The 18725-nt window shown below is 43.6% G+C and overlaps 2 protein-coding genes across 6 annotated transcripts in view; both read left to right on the top strand.

The window, feature by feature from the left end:
• The window catches only part of NHS (NHS actin remodeling regulator), a 373181-nt gene extending 367541 nt beyond the window's left edge, over positions 1 to 5640 (top strand). For all 4 annotated transcript variants that reach the window (XM_075914054.1, XM_075914037.1, XM_075914029.1 and 1 more), the window contains one exon: positions 856 to 5640. In XM_075914054.1, the coding sequence (XP_075770169.1) occupies positions 856 to 1501 (646 nt within the window). In that variant the 3' untranslated portion in view covers positions 1502 to 5640. The remainder of the gene's footprint in view (positions 1 to 855) is intronic.
• A 10238-nt stretch (positions 5641 to 15878) lies between these two features.
• The window catches only part of BEND2 (BEN domain containing 2), a 49772-nt gene continuing 46925 nt past the window's right edge, over positions 15879 to 18725 (top strand). The window contains exon 1 of one of the 2 annotated variants that reach the window (XM_075914011.1): positions 15879 to 16986. In XM_075914011.1, the coding sequence (XP_075770126.1) occupies positions 16974 to 16986 (13 nt within the window). In that variant the 5' untranslated portion in view covers positions 15879 to 16973. Of the gene's footprint in view, positions 16987 to 17846; positions 17872 to 18725 lie in introns of those variants that run through there. The other variant, XM_006113364.4, reaches the window with a different exon arrangement.

Below are 18725 nucleotides of genomic sequence, written 5' to 3'. Positions count from 1 at the left end.
GGATGACAACTACATAACAATTTTTGGCTCTTTATTTGGGATCTTTATTCTCCTTCTTTCTATCTGAGCTAATAGTCACTTTTTTGGTTAATATTTGAAAAGGAATTTTAAAGGTTGTTTCATTATAATATGGTATTGTGTTGCTGTTCAACAGTTTGAATATTTTTATGGAATGAATAAGACAATTTACAAATACAATTACAGCCATTCATTGTTGTTGTTAACATGCATATCTCCTGAACAAAATACTCACAATCATCTCTGCCTTCTGCCTACTGGCTCTGTTCTTATGAATTGCTATGATATTGACACCTAAGAGAAGCCAACATTTCAGAAATAGAATTTTTTTGATAATTAAAATTTTCCATCACAACTAAAGTACAATTGAAGTTTTCTAATATCAGCTACAATGGATTAAAACTAATAGTTTAAACCTAAGACATATATATCAATATTCAGAAGCAGGGACAAATTGTCACTAACTCTTCTGCCACTAGAGTGGATTCGATCTGATGGATCTTGCTAGAGAATGGGAGCCAAAACAATGTCACCTTTTGTTGCATTAGTCAATACTATCCCCAAACTTGTATAAACCATATTATGGATAAACTGTATAGACTGGACCTAGCAGAGTTGAGTGGGACAGGAGCTATTCTCTGTAAATAGTGTCTAATGTACGTACAATTCTTACATGCTGTTCAAAGTTTTTTAATTATTATTATTAACCTACATTACTTGGTGTGGATTCATCAGTTAATAGGTGCCTACTTCCATGAAGCTGTAAAGAGCTGTAGCAATGCTATGTATTATTCCATGTGAAAACCATACAAACATTTGTGCCTTTGATTTTAACAGATCAAAAAGGAAAGTACTTGGGAGAAAAGATTCGGGGGAGCTTTCTGTAAGAAATAGATTGAGAGCTTCATCTGTGGCTAGCAGTACAGCACCGGCTAGCAGCATGGCACCTTCAAGCAGCACAGCACCTGCCAGCAGCGTGCCACCCGCCAGCAATACAGGAGCCCCAACAAGCAGTCAGAGGTCTCCAGGTCTTATTTACAGGAATGCCAAAAAGTCCAACACATCTAACGAGGAATTTAAGCTACTGCTCCTTAAAAAGGGCAGTCGATCAGATTCTAGCTATAGGATGTCAGCCACTGAGATACTAAAGAGCCCTATTTTGCCCAAATCTTCCAATGAGCTAATTGTGGATTCACCTCAAAACACTGATGAGACTTCCCAGGCATCAACTACTCCTGAAGCATTATCCCCCTTGTCTCCTTGCTCCCCTAGAGTTAATGCAGATGGTTTTTCCTCCAAGAGTTTTTCTACATCTGCATCTTCAAGGGTAGGGCGCTCCCGGGCACCTCCTGCAGCCAGCAGTAGCCGTTACAGTGTACGCTGTAGGCTGTACAATACACCAATGCAAGCTATCTCAGAAGGAGAAACTGAAAATTCAGATGGCAGCCCTCATGACGATCGGTCTTCTCAGAGTTCAACATAAGCTGCCTAAGCTCGAGAGCCCCACTGTTGACTGTGAAACTTGTAAACTCTGAAATTGCTGGGGTTTTAAAAGGATGTGACTATAACAGGCCAACTCTGTAGCAGTCAAAACAATTGCAGGGCAATAGAAATGCTTACAAGTGTTTGTGTTTATAAAATGCTGGGAAAACAGAAATGTAGAGCTGTAGCTAACTATTACATTTTCTAAAAAGTAGAAATATATGCTATGACTCTTCTGTTTACCTTTAGCTTCATTTAATGTTCTCTCATTTATGTTGTCCCTATCGATTTCAAAATCATCTAATTTTCTCAGAATTAAAAAGTAACTTTTTTAAGTTGCCCATTTAGAAACAAAACCTCTCACTGTAGTGCTTCTCTAGGGAAAACATGAACTTGTGCTTAAGGATTGGTATTTTTCTACGCTAAAATGAACGGAAACAAAATTTAGAAAAAATTAACAAAACACATGTAAATACCATATTTTTGATAAAAATCTGTAAATAGGATTATCAGAAAAAGTGGACACGTAACAAATAATTTACTGCATTACAACTTTGTTTATAGAAGGCAAAAGTAGTAAAATGTACTAACTGTATTCTGTGAATACCATTTTCATATCAAACATCATATTTACATGTCCACCAATACCACTTTCAGTGTGATCAAAAAGCCTCACATCTGAATTCTAACTGTATGAAAAAACTCAATGATAATTAATGAAATATTAAGGCTAATTAAGAGCCAATTAATTTTAAAATAACCATTTGTCTTTCAAAATTTAGCTCAAAACAAATAAATTGTAAAGTGCAGCTGTGAGTTGCAATGTGGTAATTGGTAGGGATGGAAAGCATGCTTTTAACAGACCAAAATCATTTCTAATGCAAAGCCCCAAGCAGTCACATTTGACAGCATCTCTTAGCCCTTTATTCTGACATGGATTGCATTAGAGAGAATAGATATGAGGAAATAGTACTTATTTTCATATTCTTATTAGGCTATTGGGATACATAACAGTCATAACCTGAGAACTATAATCTTTAAACATGATTAGTTTCTGATTCTTAAAAGAAACAAATAAATTATAAGCATGCAACAAGCACCGCTGATTTATCAGTAAATATTTGCAATGAGTTTTCAGTGAAGCTTTCTCTTTGTGCTGATGAGATTCATGCTACCTAAATATTTACAGAAATGACACTGTGAAAAACTGGGAAATAAATGTGTATACGCATTATTTATATTCATTGTTAAATAGGGAATGCTCTGGTTCATTATGCCAGCCACATACAGCTTAGTTTTGTCTGGGTGTATCAGAAATGATTAACAGGGTGGGGGGAATGTGATGGGTTGCGGGAAAGGAGATGAATCAGAGTAAATGCTTTGATAAAAATGAAGGCAGGGAAACAAAAGCTGAATTACTTGAAGTTACTTGAATTTTCTTGACTTAAAACTGAAAGAAATTGTAGCTGTGAGCTCAAACCACAAGTTGTTTTATACCTTTAATTTAAACAAAATAAAATCAATGTTTAAAATGATAGGCCTGATTCCCTTTTGTTACACCAGTTTTACATCAGTGTAGCATGGCTTAAGCCAAGTAGAGAATCAGGCCCTATTTGTCCAAAATTTAAGCAACTGGTATTGCTTACACTAGAATATGCTTCTGAACATGGTACGGTTTAATGCAGAGTACAGCTTTTAGGAAGGAATGTGATTTGCAGTAGGACACAGTGAGTAGGATGACAGAAAGAATGGAGTTTGGTACTAAATAAATCAATCAAAAGCTGGCTTCAAGCATAAGTAAACAATGTTAGGGAAGTGGAATATGTGAAACTAGTTTCATTGGCTTAGGTTTACTTATACAAGTTGGACCTCTCTGGTCCAGCTCCCCCAGACCTGAGGGCTCCTGAACCACAGAGTTTACCCAACCAGGAGAGGTCAGTGTTCCCCTGCTGGCTGCCCTAATCTCAGGCTCCTTTCCTTGGAGCTCCCAAGGCTGGGCTCCCACCCCACTGCCCACAGGCTGCTGCCAGAGTTCCCCAGAATTCTGGCTGGGACCGCCTGACTGCTACTGGCCCCACTGCCACTGAGGATTCCCTGGACTCCACAGCCAAGGCTCCCCCACCACCACCTAGCCCCGCTCCCACCGGAGGTTCCCTTGCTGGACCATCCAGCCACCCCAGCCCTGCTGTTACTGGAGATTCCCTAGATTCCCTGGCCGGGGCTCCTGGGCCACCTGGCCCCGCTGCCACTGGGGCCACCCACCTACCAGTCCTGCTTCTGCCAGGGGTTCCCTGGGGTTCCGTGGCCTGGGAGCACCTGGCCGCCACCTGGCCCTGCTGCCGCTGGGGGTTCCCTAGCCTGGCTGGAGCTCTGCTGCCTGGCCCAGCCACTGCGCGTTCTCACAGCTAGCTCCTGACCTGCAGATCTCCTTGGTCCAGCAACTTCTGTGGCTCTGCCAGACCACAGCTGTTGCCAGACAAGAGGATTTGGGAGGCTCATCCTGTACAATGCATCAGGCAGAGTTTTTTTTTTTTAATAAGGTAAATCGTGTTTTAAATAGAAAAGTTCTATTTAAAATTGGAATGATTGAATAAACTAGAATGACAACAAAAATAGAATGTTATTTCCCACTAGAACATGTCCTATTTTATTTAGTGTACACCACAAAAAATATAATTCAGAGTTTCTTACCACCCTTCTATGCAGTGAGATAGCATACAGTACGTGGGTTATGGTCAGTGTGTGCATGTGGGTATGTGTGTTGCGGAGGCGAGAATTAAATGAGCAAAATGGTTTAAAACATTAGGAAAACCTGGAGGTGTTTAATGAAATAAGTAGGTTAAGGTTTTGGAAATAAGCCTCATTGCTTGTGTTAACAGACTAGTTATGAAAACCCGAGTGTAAAGCAGATGAAATGTATGAATTAGTAGGTTTTTAACCAGGACATGTTCAACATCTCAAAATACTTTCTTTGAAAAACATGATTAAATGAAGTCGATGAATCAAACAGAACAATCTTATTCAGTCATCTTAGGTCATTTACCTTAAAATATATATTAGCAGCCCTTTTATAATATCCTTAGAGATGATATATGTGCTTTAAAAAGTCATTCTAAAATTTATATGGAAAACAGCTGAGTTGACTTTAATAAGTTGATATCACTTATTAACAAACTAAGCATTTAATTTAATAGTGATATCATATATATATAGATATAGAATAAAGATAAATTATGAGGCAGTAATATACCCTCTGTATGTAATGCTCACAGAACTATCACATCAAATATAGTTTTACTTATTTTGTTTAATCTAAAATCTATGACAGAGTTTTTCTATTTTCTATTTAACAGATTTAAACCCAAATGAAGCTGGATTGTAAATCCACTACGAGAAAAATAATTCACAATCACAAGTGTGGGAGCAGAAAAAAAATGAAAAGTAACTCCTTTAGTGGGGTATATCTCTTAAATACTCAAGACAAGCTTTAGAACAAAAATAACATATCTTCTAACAGGGTACAATGCTACACTAGGTGTGAACTATCATTCCAATCTATAGTTCTGTTTGCACTGATGTTATGGAAATGGTTTTGGGGAATTATGCAGCTGTTTGTGTCTGAACAATAACTATTTTTTCTTTTTTTGTTTTGTGGAAGCATAGAGGACATGGAATAGTTGTAGCAAAGAAAGCAAATGTTTGCTTTTGCCAAAGGTCAGTGATTGAGTGCATTTGCTGCAATGGTGGCAGATTTAGAGAAATACTGTAGGTTATGACTTAAAAACTTAAAAAAATTAAGAAGGTTACAGTGTAACTATTTTGGTACTAGCACCAGTTCATGCTGGCAGAAAAGACAATGGTTTATGGACTTGCATCCATTTTGTATTTTTGTAATATTTGTAAATATGAACTTTTTAAATTGTTGCAAAGATGGTTTCTTTTGTAAAAATGTTTTCAAAGTTTACATTAAATCCAAGCCTTTGTATATTTTAGAGCTGTGCAACACTTTAAGTCTTGTATTTATTTTTAGTAAAATCAGTGAGTTTCATTGTGAACCCCTCTCAAAAATGTGCCCAAAAAGTTTGATTACCTAGAAAGTGTGTATAGAAACTGCAAATAAACGTGACTGCAATTAAACCACACATTCTCTTTATTGTACTGCAATGAAATGCTGTTTGTGATCAATTGCCTGCAAATGTAGCCGTTTAAAAAGATAAGTTACTAAGTACAATACACGTTTCATACAGTCTATTATTTTTTCTCCTTGAATTTTAATTTTTAGTTCCTAGAGGACAAAATCCTATCATCCTGATCCAGACAAAACTGCCATTGACTTTAAGAGGGTTTTTAAAGGGTTCAGAGAGGTAGCCGTGTTAGTCTGTTTCAGCAAAATCAACAAGGAGTCTGTGGCACTTCAAAGACTAATGAATTTATTAGGATATTTGAGCATAAACTGTGAGCTACAACTCACTTCCTCAAATGCTGAAAAGAAAAAAAGAAAAGACAAAAGAAAAATGATACAGAGATGGGACTGTGACATCAGTACTAATTATATTAGAATGGATGTGGCTCATCTCCAACAGCGGTGAGAAGGCCCGAGTACCTGAATGGGAAATTACCTTCTGTAATGTGAAAACCACTCCAGGGCTATGTCTAGACTGGCATGATTTTCCGCAAATGCTTTTAATGGAAAAGTTTTTCCGTTAAAAGCATTTGCGGAAAAGAGCGTCTAGATTGGCATGGACGCTTTGGCGCAAAAGCACTTTTTGCAGAAAAGCGTCCATACCAATCTAGACGTGGTTTTGCACAAGAAAGCCCCGATTGCCATTTTCGCCATCGGGGCTTTTTTGCGCATAACAGTTTTTAGCTGTCTAAACTGGCCCTCTTGCGCAAAAGCATTTGTGCAAGAGGGCTTTTTCCCGAGCGGGAGCATCATAATATTTCTGCAAGAATACTGACAATTTTGCATTAGATCGTCAGTGTTCTTGTGCAAATTCAGGCAGCCAGTGTAAACAGCTGGCAAGTTTTTCCGCTGCTTTTGCGGAAAAACTTGCCAGTCTAGACGCAGCTCATGTGTTTTAGACCTTGGTTCAGGGTGTCAAATTCACATATGAATTCCAGCTCAACAGTTTCTCTCCTCGGTCTGTTTTTGAAGTTTCTCTGTCTAAGAATGGCAACTTGAAAGTCCAAAATTGTGTGCCTAGGCAGGTTAAAGTGCTCATCCACTGGCTTTTGGATGTTGCCAATCTTAATGTCTGATTTGTTTGCATTTATTCTTTTGCAGTTTGTCTGATGTACAGGCAGTCCTCGAGTTATGTGGCTCCGACTTACGTCGGATCCCTACATACGAACGGGGCTTTTCTCGCCGCGGAGGACGCGGGCGGCGGGACAGCGGTGCGTCTGGGCGGTCCCGCCGCCCGCGTCCTTCGCGGTGAGAAAAGCCTCTCCGCGTCTCCCTGGTCTGCTGGGGGGGGCGCAGCTAGTACGCCTCCCCCCCCCCCCCCAGCAGACCAGGTTTTTCTCGCCTACGCCTTGGGTAGAGCAGCTAGGGCGCTGCCGGGTTAGTCCCGCAGCACCGCTCCTCAGCACTACTGGACCAACCCGGCAGCACCCCAGCTGCTCTGCCCCAGGTGTCCCCAAGTCAGCCGCTGTTGAAACTGACCAGCGGCTGATTCCAGGAAGCCTGGGGCAGAGCAGCTCTGCCTCGGGCTTCCTGTAGTCAGCTGCTGGTCAGTTTCAACAGCGGCTGAATCTGGACGCCAGTTCCGACTTACATACAAATTCAACTTAAGAACAAGTCTACAGTCCCTATATTGTATGTAACCCGGGGACTGCCTGTACTGGGCAGAGGGGCATTGTTGACATATGATGGCATATATTGCATTAGTAGATGTGCACGTGAATAAGCCTTTGATGGTATAGCTGATGTGGTTAGATCCTGTGATGGTGTCACTAGGGTAGATGTGTGGACAGAATTGGCAATGGGGTTTGTTGCAGGGATTGGTACCTGTGTTGCAGGCTTTGGTTCCAGTATTTCTGTTGTGGAATGTGACACTAGTGGGGAGTATCTGCCTCAGGTTCGGGTGCTGTCTATAAGCAAGGGCTGGCCTGCCTCCCAAGATCTGAGAGTGAGGGATCATCATCTATGATTGGTTTCATGTAGATCCTTGATGAAGTGGTGGGAGGTTTTAGCTGGGGGCTGTAAGTTGACTAGAGGTTTTCTGTTGCTTTCTTTGTTGGGTCTGTCCTGTAGTAGGTGACTTCTTGGTACCCACCTGGCTTTATCAATCTGTTTCTTCACTTCTCCAGGTGAATATTGTAGTTTTAAGAAGGCTCGATTGAGATCTTGCAAATGTTTGTCTGAGGGACTGAGGCAAATGCGGTATACAGAGTGCTGGATTTGCCTTAGTTCACTGCTTGGGGATGGAGGAGGGAAACAAAAAAATGATGGCAAGATTGCTTGTTTGGAAGACCTAAAACAAAATTGCAGTTGCAATGAAAATTCAAACTCGGGACTAAATATCATTCCGAAATGCAAGTGGTAATCAACCAGCAGAATATTTAAAATAAAATTCAAAGCATAAATTTTGCTGGCATTTAAATGCAGTGATTATGGTGGAGGAAGTTGCAATCAGACCTTCTTGAGACTCATAAGGTGGAGAGGACAAAGTCCATCCCACTCGATTTAATGCAATGACAGTCCTTGCATTTTAAAAACTATATATATATATATTTTCGTGGATGAAATGGTGGAAATGATCAACCTTTCTGAACTGTGTCAAGAGAATAATGTTTAGTCTAAATTTATGGATGGTTTTGTGATACTCTGCATGGATAAGTAAAATAAAAAGATGCATATGGCAGAAGTATTGAAATATAGAATACAATCTAATAATGATACCTACAACATATGGAAAAAATGAGGGAATTCAGCCAGTTTATTTAAAATTCTAGTCATCTGAATGAAAATTTCCCTTACAAATGTGGTCTTGAAGTAGTATCCAAGTAAGATTGAACTTACAAAACATTTGTTTTATTCAGCTGGTGAACCAATTTGAAATATTAGTGAAGTTTCCTTATTTTTAGATATTAAGAAATAAAATGACAACTGTTGGGGTGACAGATCTTTTTATAGGAGAACTAAATAAGGAATAAACTAAAAAAAATGGTGCAGTAGCATGGCCTGTGCCCACGAAAGCTCACAATACCATCTACATGTTTTGTTAGTCTATAAAGTGCTACCAGACTATTTGTTATTTTTTAAAGTTCATCCTGTACAGACTAACTCAGCTACCCCCTGAAACTTCTAAATAAGGAATGACCAACTAACACTCCACTGGTTCTTCTACTAGTGCTGCTATTCCATTTTCTAATTCAGTGGTTTCTAAGGTAAGTCCAGAAACTAGCCCTGCTAGCTTACTACTGCACCCACACCACTGACTTCCTGAGGCAAGAATAGTTTCTGGGGTGATTCCTCAAGTTTAGGAAAGGGAAGAAGAAAGGAGGGGGAAGGATTTTCTCCTTTTATAACTGAAAAAGAGCTGCAGTAACTTCACACCCTGAACAAATGGTAAATTATTCAGCTGCAGGTGGGGGGTCGCTCCTGCCAGGCTGGGCACTGGTTAACTGGTTACCTCAGTAAGCATGCTGGTAAGGCAATGCTTAAGGGGTAATTGTTTAACTGATTTACCCTATACATCCCTAGTTGGAAGATGCTAAATTAAAATACACTTTTTAACATTTGTAATTTAAAAAAATACTTTTGTGCGAGCAAAGAAGCCTCGCTTTCTATTAATGCTCTTCCAATACGTTGATTTTATTCTGAACAGGGGAATATTAGACTGCTCACCTGTGTTATCAAATTATATAAGAAGCAGTAAGTGTGAGTTATGAGAATCGGAACTAAACTTCTAGTGAGAAAAAGAATTAGGCAGATAGTATAGTTTTGCCAGCTTATTATGGAACAGACAACATATAAGGAATGTTAGGGGTGATGCTGATGAGCTTTTTAAATGGTCCCTTAAGGACTAATTATGGGGCCTATGACCATTTGGTAATCTTGGAACCTCAAACTGAATCCTTTATCCCTTTCCTCTGTCTCTTTTCTCCTCTCTTTGAATTAAAAAAAAAATGTAACTTAAGTGTGCGCTATCGGGAACTGAGCCAAATCCCACCAAAATCAGAGAGATGGATTAGGCCTTACAAGCTAATCTAGTGTAGATGCTGATTCCTACTGGCTCATCCTACTAAAACACTGCTATTCTATGATGTGTATTTCACTCCACAAAACAGCTGATTGAATTATCAAAATATCTGGTAATGTAAATATAGCATATGGCGTAATTTCTCATATTTTCCTTATCTGCAAGCACAATACTGTGTCTAAGTATTCATTACATTGTTTAGGCTTTGAAGCCCAAAGTATAGTTGTAGTCAGTACAGAACCTACTTTATTGTAATTTGAAATACACACAGCAATACCTGCACCAGCCCAAAAATAAAGAGTACCAAACTCTGGAATTTGAGCAAGAAATTTTAGAACCAGGTATAGTGGATAAATCCTATTTGATTTGTGTCCAACAACGGTTTGATAAGGGCCAACTAATTTAGTATAGGAAAAGTCTTGTGAAAGATCTGATCCAACGGCACAAATGCTTTGTAGATAGGGATTTTTCAACATTTTTGTGACAGTGACTCACCTTTCACATACATTACCTATTTGCATAATCCCTTCATTACAAGGCCCCTAATAATTCCCACCTAACTTCATCCCACTCATCTCCCTCGCCTGCATACTTTTCCCCTTCAAACCTTCCCCTCTTTCTCCTCCACAATTTTTGTGAAGATAATTAGCCATTGCAACAACTTACTGAGGGATATAGTGGCTTCTCTGTCACTTATGGTATGTCTACACTGCATTCCTCTTTCAAGAAAGGAATGCAAATGCAGAGGAATTAAATTGCAAATGAAGCACAGATTTGAATTTCCCACACTTCATTTGCATAATTGCATCCTGGCACTATTTCGAAATACTCTATTTTGAAAAAAAAACCCGCTGTCTAGATGTGGTTATTTTGAAAGAAAATCCTTCTTTCGAAATTACCCTTAAACCTCATTTTATAAGGAGTAAGGGTAATTTCGAAAGAAGGGTTTTCTTTCAAAATAACCACATCTAGACAGCATTTCTTTTTTCAAAATAGGGTATTTTGAAGGTGCATCCGGATGCGATTATGCAAATTTGATTGTGCAGAAAATTCAAATCCACACTTCATTTGCAATTTCTTTCCTTTGCATTTGCATTCCTCTCTCGAAAGAGGAAGGCACTGTAGATATACCCAGAGTCTTTAAATAAATATTGAACATATTTAAAAAAAAATATGCTGTAGCTCAAATTCATTTATCAAGCCCATAAATTGTATTATTTGATTAAATTCTGTCCTGTATTATGCAACAGGTCAGTCTAGATGCCCATAACCCTTTCCAGACTTAAAGCATTTAGAAATAGTCACACCTGTACTAAAATCATCCTAATATTTCCTCCCTCCCCAGGTATCTGCCTTCTAATTGCATCTCTGCAATTCTCTGCTTCTTTCAACATCCATCTGCTCCATTTGACTATAGAAAATGTACATCAGTAATAGCCTCCCCATTCCAATCTTTTTCCCACCACTTCTGTCTTCTCTCTATCCCCTTAACATTCTCCCTTTCTGTCAAGCAAAGCCCCCTAACTCTTTTCTCTGACACTTAACTGCTCTCCCCACCTCATGAGGCTCTGCTTCACCTTTCCAGTTCCTCATTTAGTCTCTGCCTCCCTCTTCCAAGGTCTTTCTGTATCGGTTCCTTCTCTGTACTGATACCCACATGCTAAACTCCAAAGAACTCTCTCCAAAACCATTTTCCAACTGCCTTCCAAAGGGTCTCTGTAGCAGGCTCAGCTCCCAAAGCCACACAAGACTTGCATTACTCCTACCTCTCAGACTCGCAAGCTAGCAGGAAGGGAAAGGGGGAACCCAGGGAGAGCTAATTTCAAAAGAGAGTCTTACTGCAAAATCAGATGCCTTAGTGAAGCATCAGAACTGCCCCTGCTGGCAAGAGGCTGCCACTGACAGCAGGTCTACACTTAAAACACTATCAGCTGTAGTGCTTAACTCCGTGGTCCCCAACACGGTGCCCGCAGGCGCCATGGCACCCGCGGGGGCATTTCAATGCGCCCGCCAGGTGCTCGGGGCTGGTCTGGCTCCAGGCACATGGCACACGGGCGCTTGCGGGGGGAGCGCGCGCTTGGCGGGGGGAGCGCCGGGCGTGCGGCACTCGGCGGGGGGGGGGTCGAGGAGGAGCGCCAGCCCCGGGCACGCGGCGGGGGGGAGCACCGGCCCTGGCCCCGGGCGCGCAGCGCTCGGCGGGGGGAGCGCCGGCCCCGGGCGCGCGGCGCTCGGCGGGGGGAGCGCCGGCCCCGGCCCCGGCCCTGCGGCGCTCGGCGGGGGAGCGCCGGCCCCGGGCGCGCAGCCCTTGGAGGGGGCCCCGCCCCAGGGCACGCGGCTATAGGGGGGGGGGGCCCACCCCTGGGTATGCGGCAAGGGGGGCCCACCCCCACCCCTGGGTATGCGGCAAGGGGGGGCCTGCCCCCTGGCGCGCAAGTGTCCCCGCCCCCAGGCACCCGGCGGGCAAACGGCCATGCCCCCTGGCGCCCAACAACCTCAAAAGGTTGGGGACCACTGGCTTAACTGAAGATACTCCTAGTCCAACAGGACAGCTTCTCCCATCCACATGGTTAATCTATCTTCCCAAAAGATTGTAACTGTGTTAATGGCAGAAGCTCTCTAACTGTCATAGAGCTGTCCGCATGTGGGTGCGGGATTAAGTTAGTATAACTTGCTATGGGGGGTATGGATTTTTCACACCCCTGAACAACGTAGTTAGCTATACCAAGATACATCTGCAGTGTAGACCTGCTCCAACATCTCAATTTGACAGGAATTTAGAGGCTGGCAGAAGCTTGCAGAATAAAAGTTTGCCGATAGCTGCTATGTAAAGCAGTAACATCAAGAGGCAATAGTCATACCTGTCCCTCCTCTTCACAGCAGGATGTCATCTTTGAAAGTAGGAGAGGACATTAGTTGTCTGGGGTTCTTCCATCTACTGTATTAAAAATATCATAGTATGTGATAACCAGGCAGTATATGTAATCAGCAAGTTGTGCTACCTACTGAAAACGAATCCATAAATGTTATACCAAATAAAATCAAGCAGGATCTTATGAGGGGGATAAGGCAAAAAGCCACATTTATTGTAAAGATATAAAAAAAATAAAGAAAAGATAGAAGCAAACAACGTTGTTTAACTACTTAACCCTTATACATATAAACATTCATTCATCCATTCTTTCAGGTTCTGTGTATTTGTTATAGTTACCAGCCTAGAAGTTGCTTGTGACAGAATACTGGCCAGGTATTCTGTACACAAGTGATGGGAGTGGGGAGCGAAGTCCTGATCAGATGCGCATCTGAAGCTCCAGGTAGGCTGGCAGCAGAACCTTGGACTCTGATTCCATAGTTTTTTAGTCCAGTTCTTATAGGAATTTCTTCCCATGCCAGTCTATGGAAATTGCTGCATCATGCTGATGTCTTCAGGGTGGCTGCCAGGTGCTCGTCAGTGATCTCATCGGGTGGACCTCCAGTACTTGGTTTTCTCCATTTGACACTTTTTGGTTGCACTGGCACCTGACACCTTCTTCAGCCCTTTGTTGCTGTATTCTCAGGCTGGCACCTCTTAGAACCATTCATTCATCGTCCAAGCACTCTCTCATACATTCATACAGTATTTTGTATAATAATAAAAGTTGTAGTTACAAAAGTTTCTGGGTGGTATTGCTTAAAACATTCTCTGTGCCCTGAGTAAAGTTACAATGTTTTAAAGAGAACAGGCGTTAATTATGTAACAATGCCCTTAGTCAATTACAGGGCTTGACTCCCATAGCAGAGTTAGTGGCTTGACAATGCATTGTTACAATGTATCTCTGCAATGTCAATTTCAAGCAGCCCCTTGCACAAGCTTGAGCATGCCCTGGGGCACAGAGGGGGGGCTGTTTCTGGCTACATAGGATTATATTCTTAACAGTTCTAAGTTATATGACCTAATACATTATATTCTAAAGGGGCAATAATAATAATAAATCTAAACATTTAACAATCTTAACTAATAATAAGAAGAAGAATTAATAATAAATCTAAACACTTTAAGTTGTGGGGAACAAATTATGGGGAGTCACTTCCATTTGGGGGAATCATTTTCAATACATTAATATGTTATCCCTACATAACGGCCTTCTGTGTAAATCTCAAAGGAGGAAATGATAGATAATAATGGAAATCTATTTTGAAATATAGGCCAGGAAGCAATTTTAAGATGTTAGTTCTTTATATTTCCATCATTTGAACCAGGAAAGTATTCTGGAAGGCTGCTGAATGTTCCTGAGAAACAACTATTCCTAAGAAAGGCTTTTGCATCTAATAGATTCTGGCACAAGGAAAATCTTAGAATAAAGGGGCTAAAGGTGAACAGTCTGGTTTTATTTAGCATTCTTTCGGCATAGAGTTTCATACTTAAATGGGAGAAACAGATGTCTGAAAACATAAATTATAGTTATAAAAGCATCAGTGTGGATACTGAGATGTTCATATAATTTAGGAAAAACTTAAACAACAAATAGTCTGGTAGCACTTTAAAGACTATCAAAACATGTAGATGGTATCATGAGCTTTCGTGGGTACAGCCCACTTCTTCAGATGACCGGAGTGTCATTTGGTAACATAGAAATAGATCTAAAAGACAGAGAGAAGGATGATTTTATACCCTTCAAGTGGCTCAGGAGCAGGCTACTGCAATAGTGTGCCTCTCCGATCATGTTACACCTAGATGATATCTTTCTGACACTTGCTAAATCTTTAGGGGAGAAAGTGAGGCACATGAAAATTGCGGTAAGCTTAAGAACATCTATCTGAAAAATTAAGCAAAAATATGAACTGATTAAAAAATAGGTGATCTACATGGTTTATTTGAAACGTGAAGGAGACATTTCCATATAGTCCAGCCTCCCCACAAAAAAATCTCCTCAAAAACCACACACGTCACACCTCAAGAGTTGCAACAGGTTTTCAAAGGCTCCCATTACTGCAATTTCACTATTTACCAACATAATAAAAAAACTGACAAAAGACCCTATCCATACCTAAAATACAATTAATCTCAGAGGAGTAGCCATGTTAATCTGTAACTTTAAAAGTAACAAGCAGGCCTGTGGCACCTATTAGGGTTGCCAGCTGGTTTCAACAAAAATATAGGACACACTTGACATTATATCACAATCTACATTACATCTTATTTAGAAAATATGGAACATTTATATTTTCTCAATTTGTTTCCCAAACAGAAAGCTCAAATACTAGATTGTCTGGTTCCAAACCAGACACCTGGCAACCCTGGGCACCTTAAAGACTAACTCAGTGGTCCCCAACCATTTGACATCGCCAGGCGCCAGGAGGCGTGGCCGTTTGCCTGCTGGGCACCAGAGGGCGGGGCCACTCATGCACCAGGGGGTGGGGCCGTGCATATGCCACACCTTCATGAGCCACATGCCTGGGGCTGGCATGCACCAGGAGCCGGCGCTCCCCATGCACCACGCGCCCGGACAGCCGCTTTGCCGCATGCCCAGGGACGGTGCCCCTCCCCCCCATAGCCACGTGCCCAGGGCTGGCACTCCCCATTCGCCACGTACCCGGGGCCAGCGCTCCCCATTCGCTGCGTGCCTGGACCATGGGCGGCCACTTCGCCGCGCTCCCAGAGCCGGCGCTCACCGTGAGCCATGTGCCTGAGGCCGGCTCCAGCACAGCTCATGCGCCATATGTCCGGGGCCAGGCCAGCCCCGAGCACTTGGCGGACGCACACAAATGCTGTGTTGGGGACCACTGGACTAACACAAAAAAAACCCTCCAATCATCTGAAGAAGTGTGCTGTGCCCACGAAAGCTTATGATATCTACATGTTTTGTCAAGTCTATAAAGAGATACCAGATGATTTGTTGTTTTTTTCTGTACAGACTAACTCGGCTACACCCTAAAACATATATCATAAACTTTAATGGGTAAAACCCTCTTCATTATGTTTTACCCACAAAAGTTCATGATATATTTGTTAGTCTCTCAGGTGCCACAGGACTGCTCGTTGTCCTTAAAGTACAATTAAACATTTCCAGGGTCAATTAAAACTCTTACAACTAGTAGTCATCTTGCATCTCTCAAAATTCCTATAATATTTAACTGTAAAAATGTAATGCTTGGCCCACAAACTAGGACTTGGAAATGATGGCATATTACAGTGTATGTCTATGCTCTAAAGACGAAAAGCCATGCCACCAAAAGGAAGTGAAGTATGAAAAGCTACTAAACCAGTGACCTTTGTACTCTTATAACAATGTTAAAATGAATGCCTTGGTGTCAGTGTTCCACAACATGATATGCTGTGTTCTGTTAATCATGGTAGGAAAAGTCCTTTCCCTTGGTCATTGAAATGCATTTTTCTTGTCAATGCCTTCCATTAAATTTGCCTATTTTCATGCTTTAAACTTTGAAGTGTCGCTCAGACCCCTTCCTGTCTCCGCTCTTTTTAACAGCCGGTGATTCCAGTCCCTTCTTGCTCTTCTCCACCTGTGCCTGTCCAGTCTCATCTCAGTCATTTCCACTCGCCTTGGGTCTCGCTTCCGTTCCCACACGTGGCCAGTGAGGTTCAGCGAGGACACGCTGCCCCTTTCCCTACATTAAATGCAGCGACTGGCAGGGCCACAGCCACCCCGGGCGCTTTTGTGTGTGTGTGTGTGGGGGGGGGGTCAGTCTCCCGCGGGCTGTGAGCAGCGGTGGGGTAGCCGCGCAGGCCGCTGGGCGAGGGGCAGGAACGCGGGCGGGCCCAGCTGCTCTCGAGCAACACAGCTCAGGCCAGGAAACGGCCGTCTCGCGCCGACAGCCGTTAGTCCCCGGCGAGATAGTTTCCCCAGCCCACCTCGTCTCTCCGGCCCCCTCAGGGCGGCAGCCCCGCGCCTGCTGCCCCCCCGGGCGCCCGCCTCGCCGCGCAGCCTCCATGCCCGGCGCCCCGGCAGCCAGGGGTAAGGCCCGAGACGCGCACCCCGGGGCAGACTGTGACGGTCCCAGCCCCTCGCCCCGGGGAGGCTGGGGGTGGGTACCGGGGCTCCAGAAGCTACCCGCGGGCGGGGCTTCCCCTCCCCACCGGCAGGGCGTAGGACCTGGGGCCGCTCCCGGGCGGGACGCCGTTTGCCGGACGCGCCCCCGTGCCCACTGCGCAGCCGCGCGGATTCAAAACAGTTTGTTGCTCACGTCGGCGAAGCCGCTTCCGTTTCCAACGCCACATTCCGGCCACACCTGCCTGCGCGCCGCCCGCCCGCCCCGGACACCCCCCGCAGCGCTATGGCCGCGAAGGGTAAGTGCCCTGCTGCCCCCGTCTCCAGCCCCCGTCGCCGCCACCCGCGCGCCGAGCTGCCCGCGCGCAGGAAACGCTCCCCCATCGTTCGCAACGGCGCGACCCGAAAAAACGTTCTTTGCGGAGCCGGCCAGTCCACGCCCACCGCGGCTCACCCTATTGGCCGGCTCCGACCGACCTTGCTGTTGCTATTGGTCCTCCCGGCTGCTCGTCGTCAGTGGCGTCATCGGCCGAGCGGCGCAGGGGGCTTTTGACTGAGGGGAAGCTTCGTGGGTGGTGGCTTCCTGCCCTGCGAAATGGGGGGGAGGGGCTCGAGCTCTGGCCTTGGGGGTTGAAGTGGTGCGGAGCCGCGTGGGGCAAAAGGATGGGGGAGGGGGCTGGAGGCGCCCTCCTCTCCTCTCCTTCCCCCAGCGGGTGTGTTTAGACGGGGTAGTTCGGAGTGGAGGGGAAGGGAGGGGGTGTTGCCCCTTCCGAATAGCGTGGGGCTGGTGGGTGCAGGATCTGCTGCTCCTCCACCCCTAGGCTGCCTCAGTGCTCGCATTGCTTTAGCTTTCCAGTGCTTCATTTGCCACCTTAACTTTCTTTCAACACAGTTTTTGTTAAAGGAATCCCAAGTGACTGATCCCAGATCTGACTAATCCCATTACCCTTGCCTGCCCCTACTGTTCCTCCCGAACTCCACTCCACTCCACCTGCAACTTTGTTTTTGCCCCTTCACACCTCTACCCTCTGCATTCCAGGTGGCTTCTGGGTGGGAGCATTGAGAGCACACATGGGACAGCCGCTCTGCTCTCTTGTTTCTATATTCAGTGGCCCCTGGTCCACTGGGAGGAACAGCCACACAAAAAGTCCTGTTGAGCAGCTAAAGCCCCAGGCCAGAGAATGGTCAGTACATGGGACCTTTGAGAATTTAAATGCTGAACTCTTTTACGTCTGTACTAAGTGGCTACGTCTAGACTGGCACGATTTTCCGCAAATGCTTTTAATGGAAAAGTTTTTCCGTTAAAAGCATTTACGGAAAAGAGTGTCTAGATTGGCACAGACGCTTTTCCGCAAAAGCACTTTTTGCGGAAAAGCGTCCGTGCCAATATAGATGCGGTTTTGCGCAAGAAAGCCCCGATCGCCATTTTCACAATCCGGGCTTTTTTGCGCAAAACAATACCACGTTGTCTACACTGGCCCTCTTGCGCAAAAGCATTTGCTTAAGAGGGCTTTTGCCTGAACGGGAGCAGCATAGTATTTCCGCCAGAACACTGACAATCTTACATGAGATCATCAGTGTTCTTGCGCAAATTCAAGCAGCCAATGTAGACAGTCTAGACGCAGCCAGTGTGTACATGATATGATTTTTCAAAGGCCTGTAACTTGGTCAAATTTTTGTAGCTTTCATACATTCTATAAAGTCAACATTCCTGTCAGAAAGTCAGCTCCCTTCCACATTTCAAAGACTCTTTTTTCAAGGCATATTGAATCATCTTAAATAGTTGTAAGAAAGCTTTAATAAGTTTGCAGCAACATTTTCCACAAGCTCATTTTAAGAAATAGCCAAATTGTTTCTACTGAGATGTTCTCAAAATTGATGGGAAATTTCAGCACAAATGTTTGAAGTTAGCAAAATTATAAGCAACTAAAAACAGGGTCTTATAAAGTGATAGGAAATGGAAAGTGTTAGTTTAGAAAATCAGCCTTTCTGTAGCAAACCCCACAGAGGGTCGGTCTCCAGGCACCTCTGGAGCAGG

This window comes from Pelodiscus sinensis, chromosome 1 (genome assembly GCF_049634645.1).
Source record: "Pelodiscus sinensis isolate JC-2024 chromosome 1, ASM4963464v1, whole genome shotgun sequence".
Taxonomy (NCBI): domain Eukaryota; kingdom Metazoa; phylum Chordata; order Testudines; family Trionychidae; genus Pelodiscus; species Pelodiscus sinensis.
This window is presented reverse-complemented; position numbering and strand designations above follow the sequence as displayed.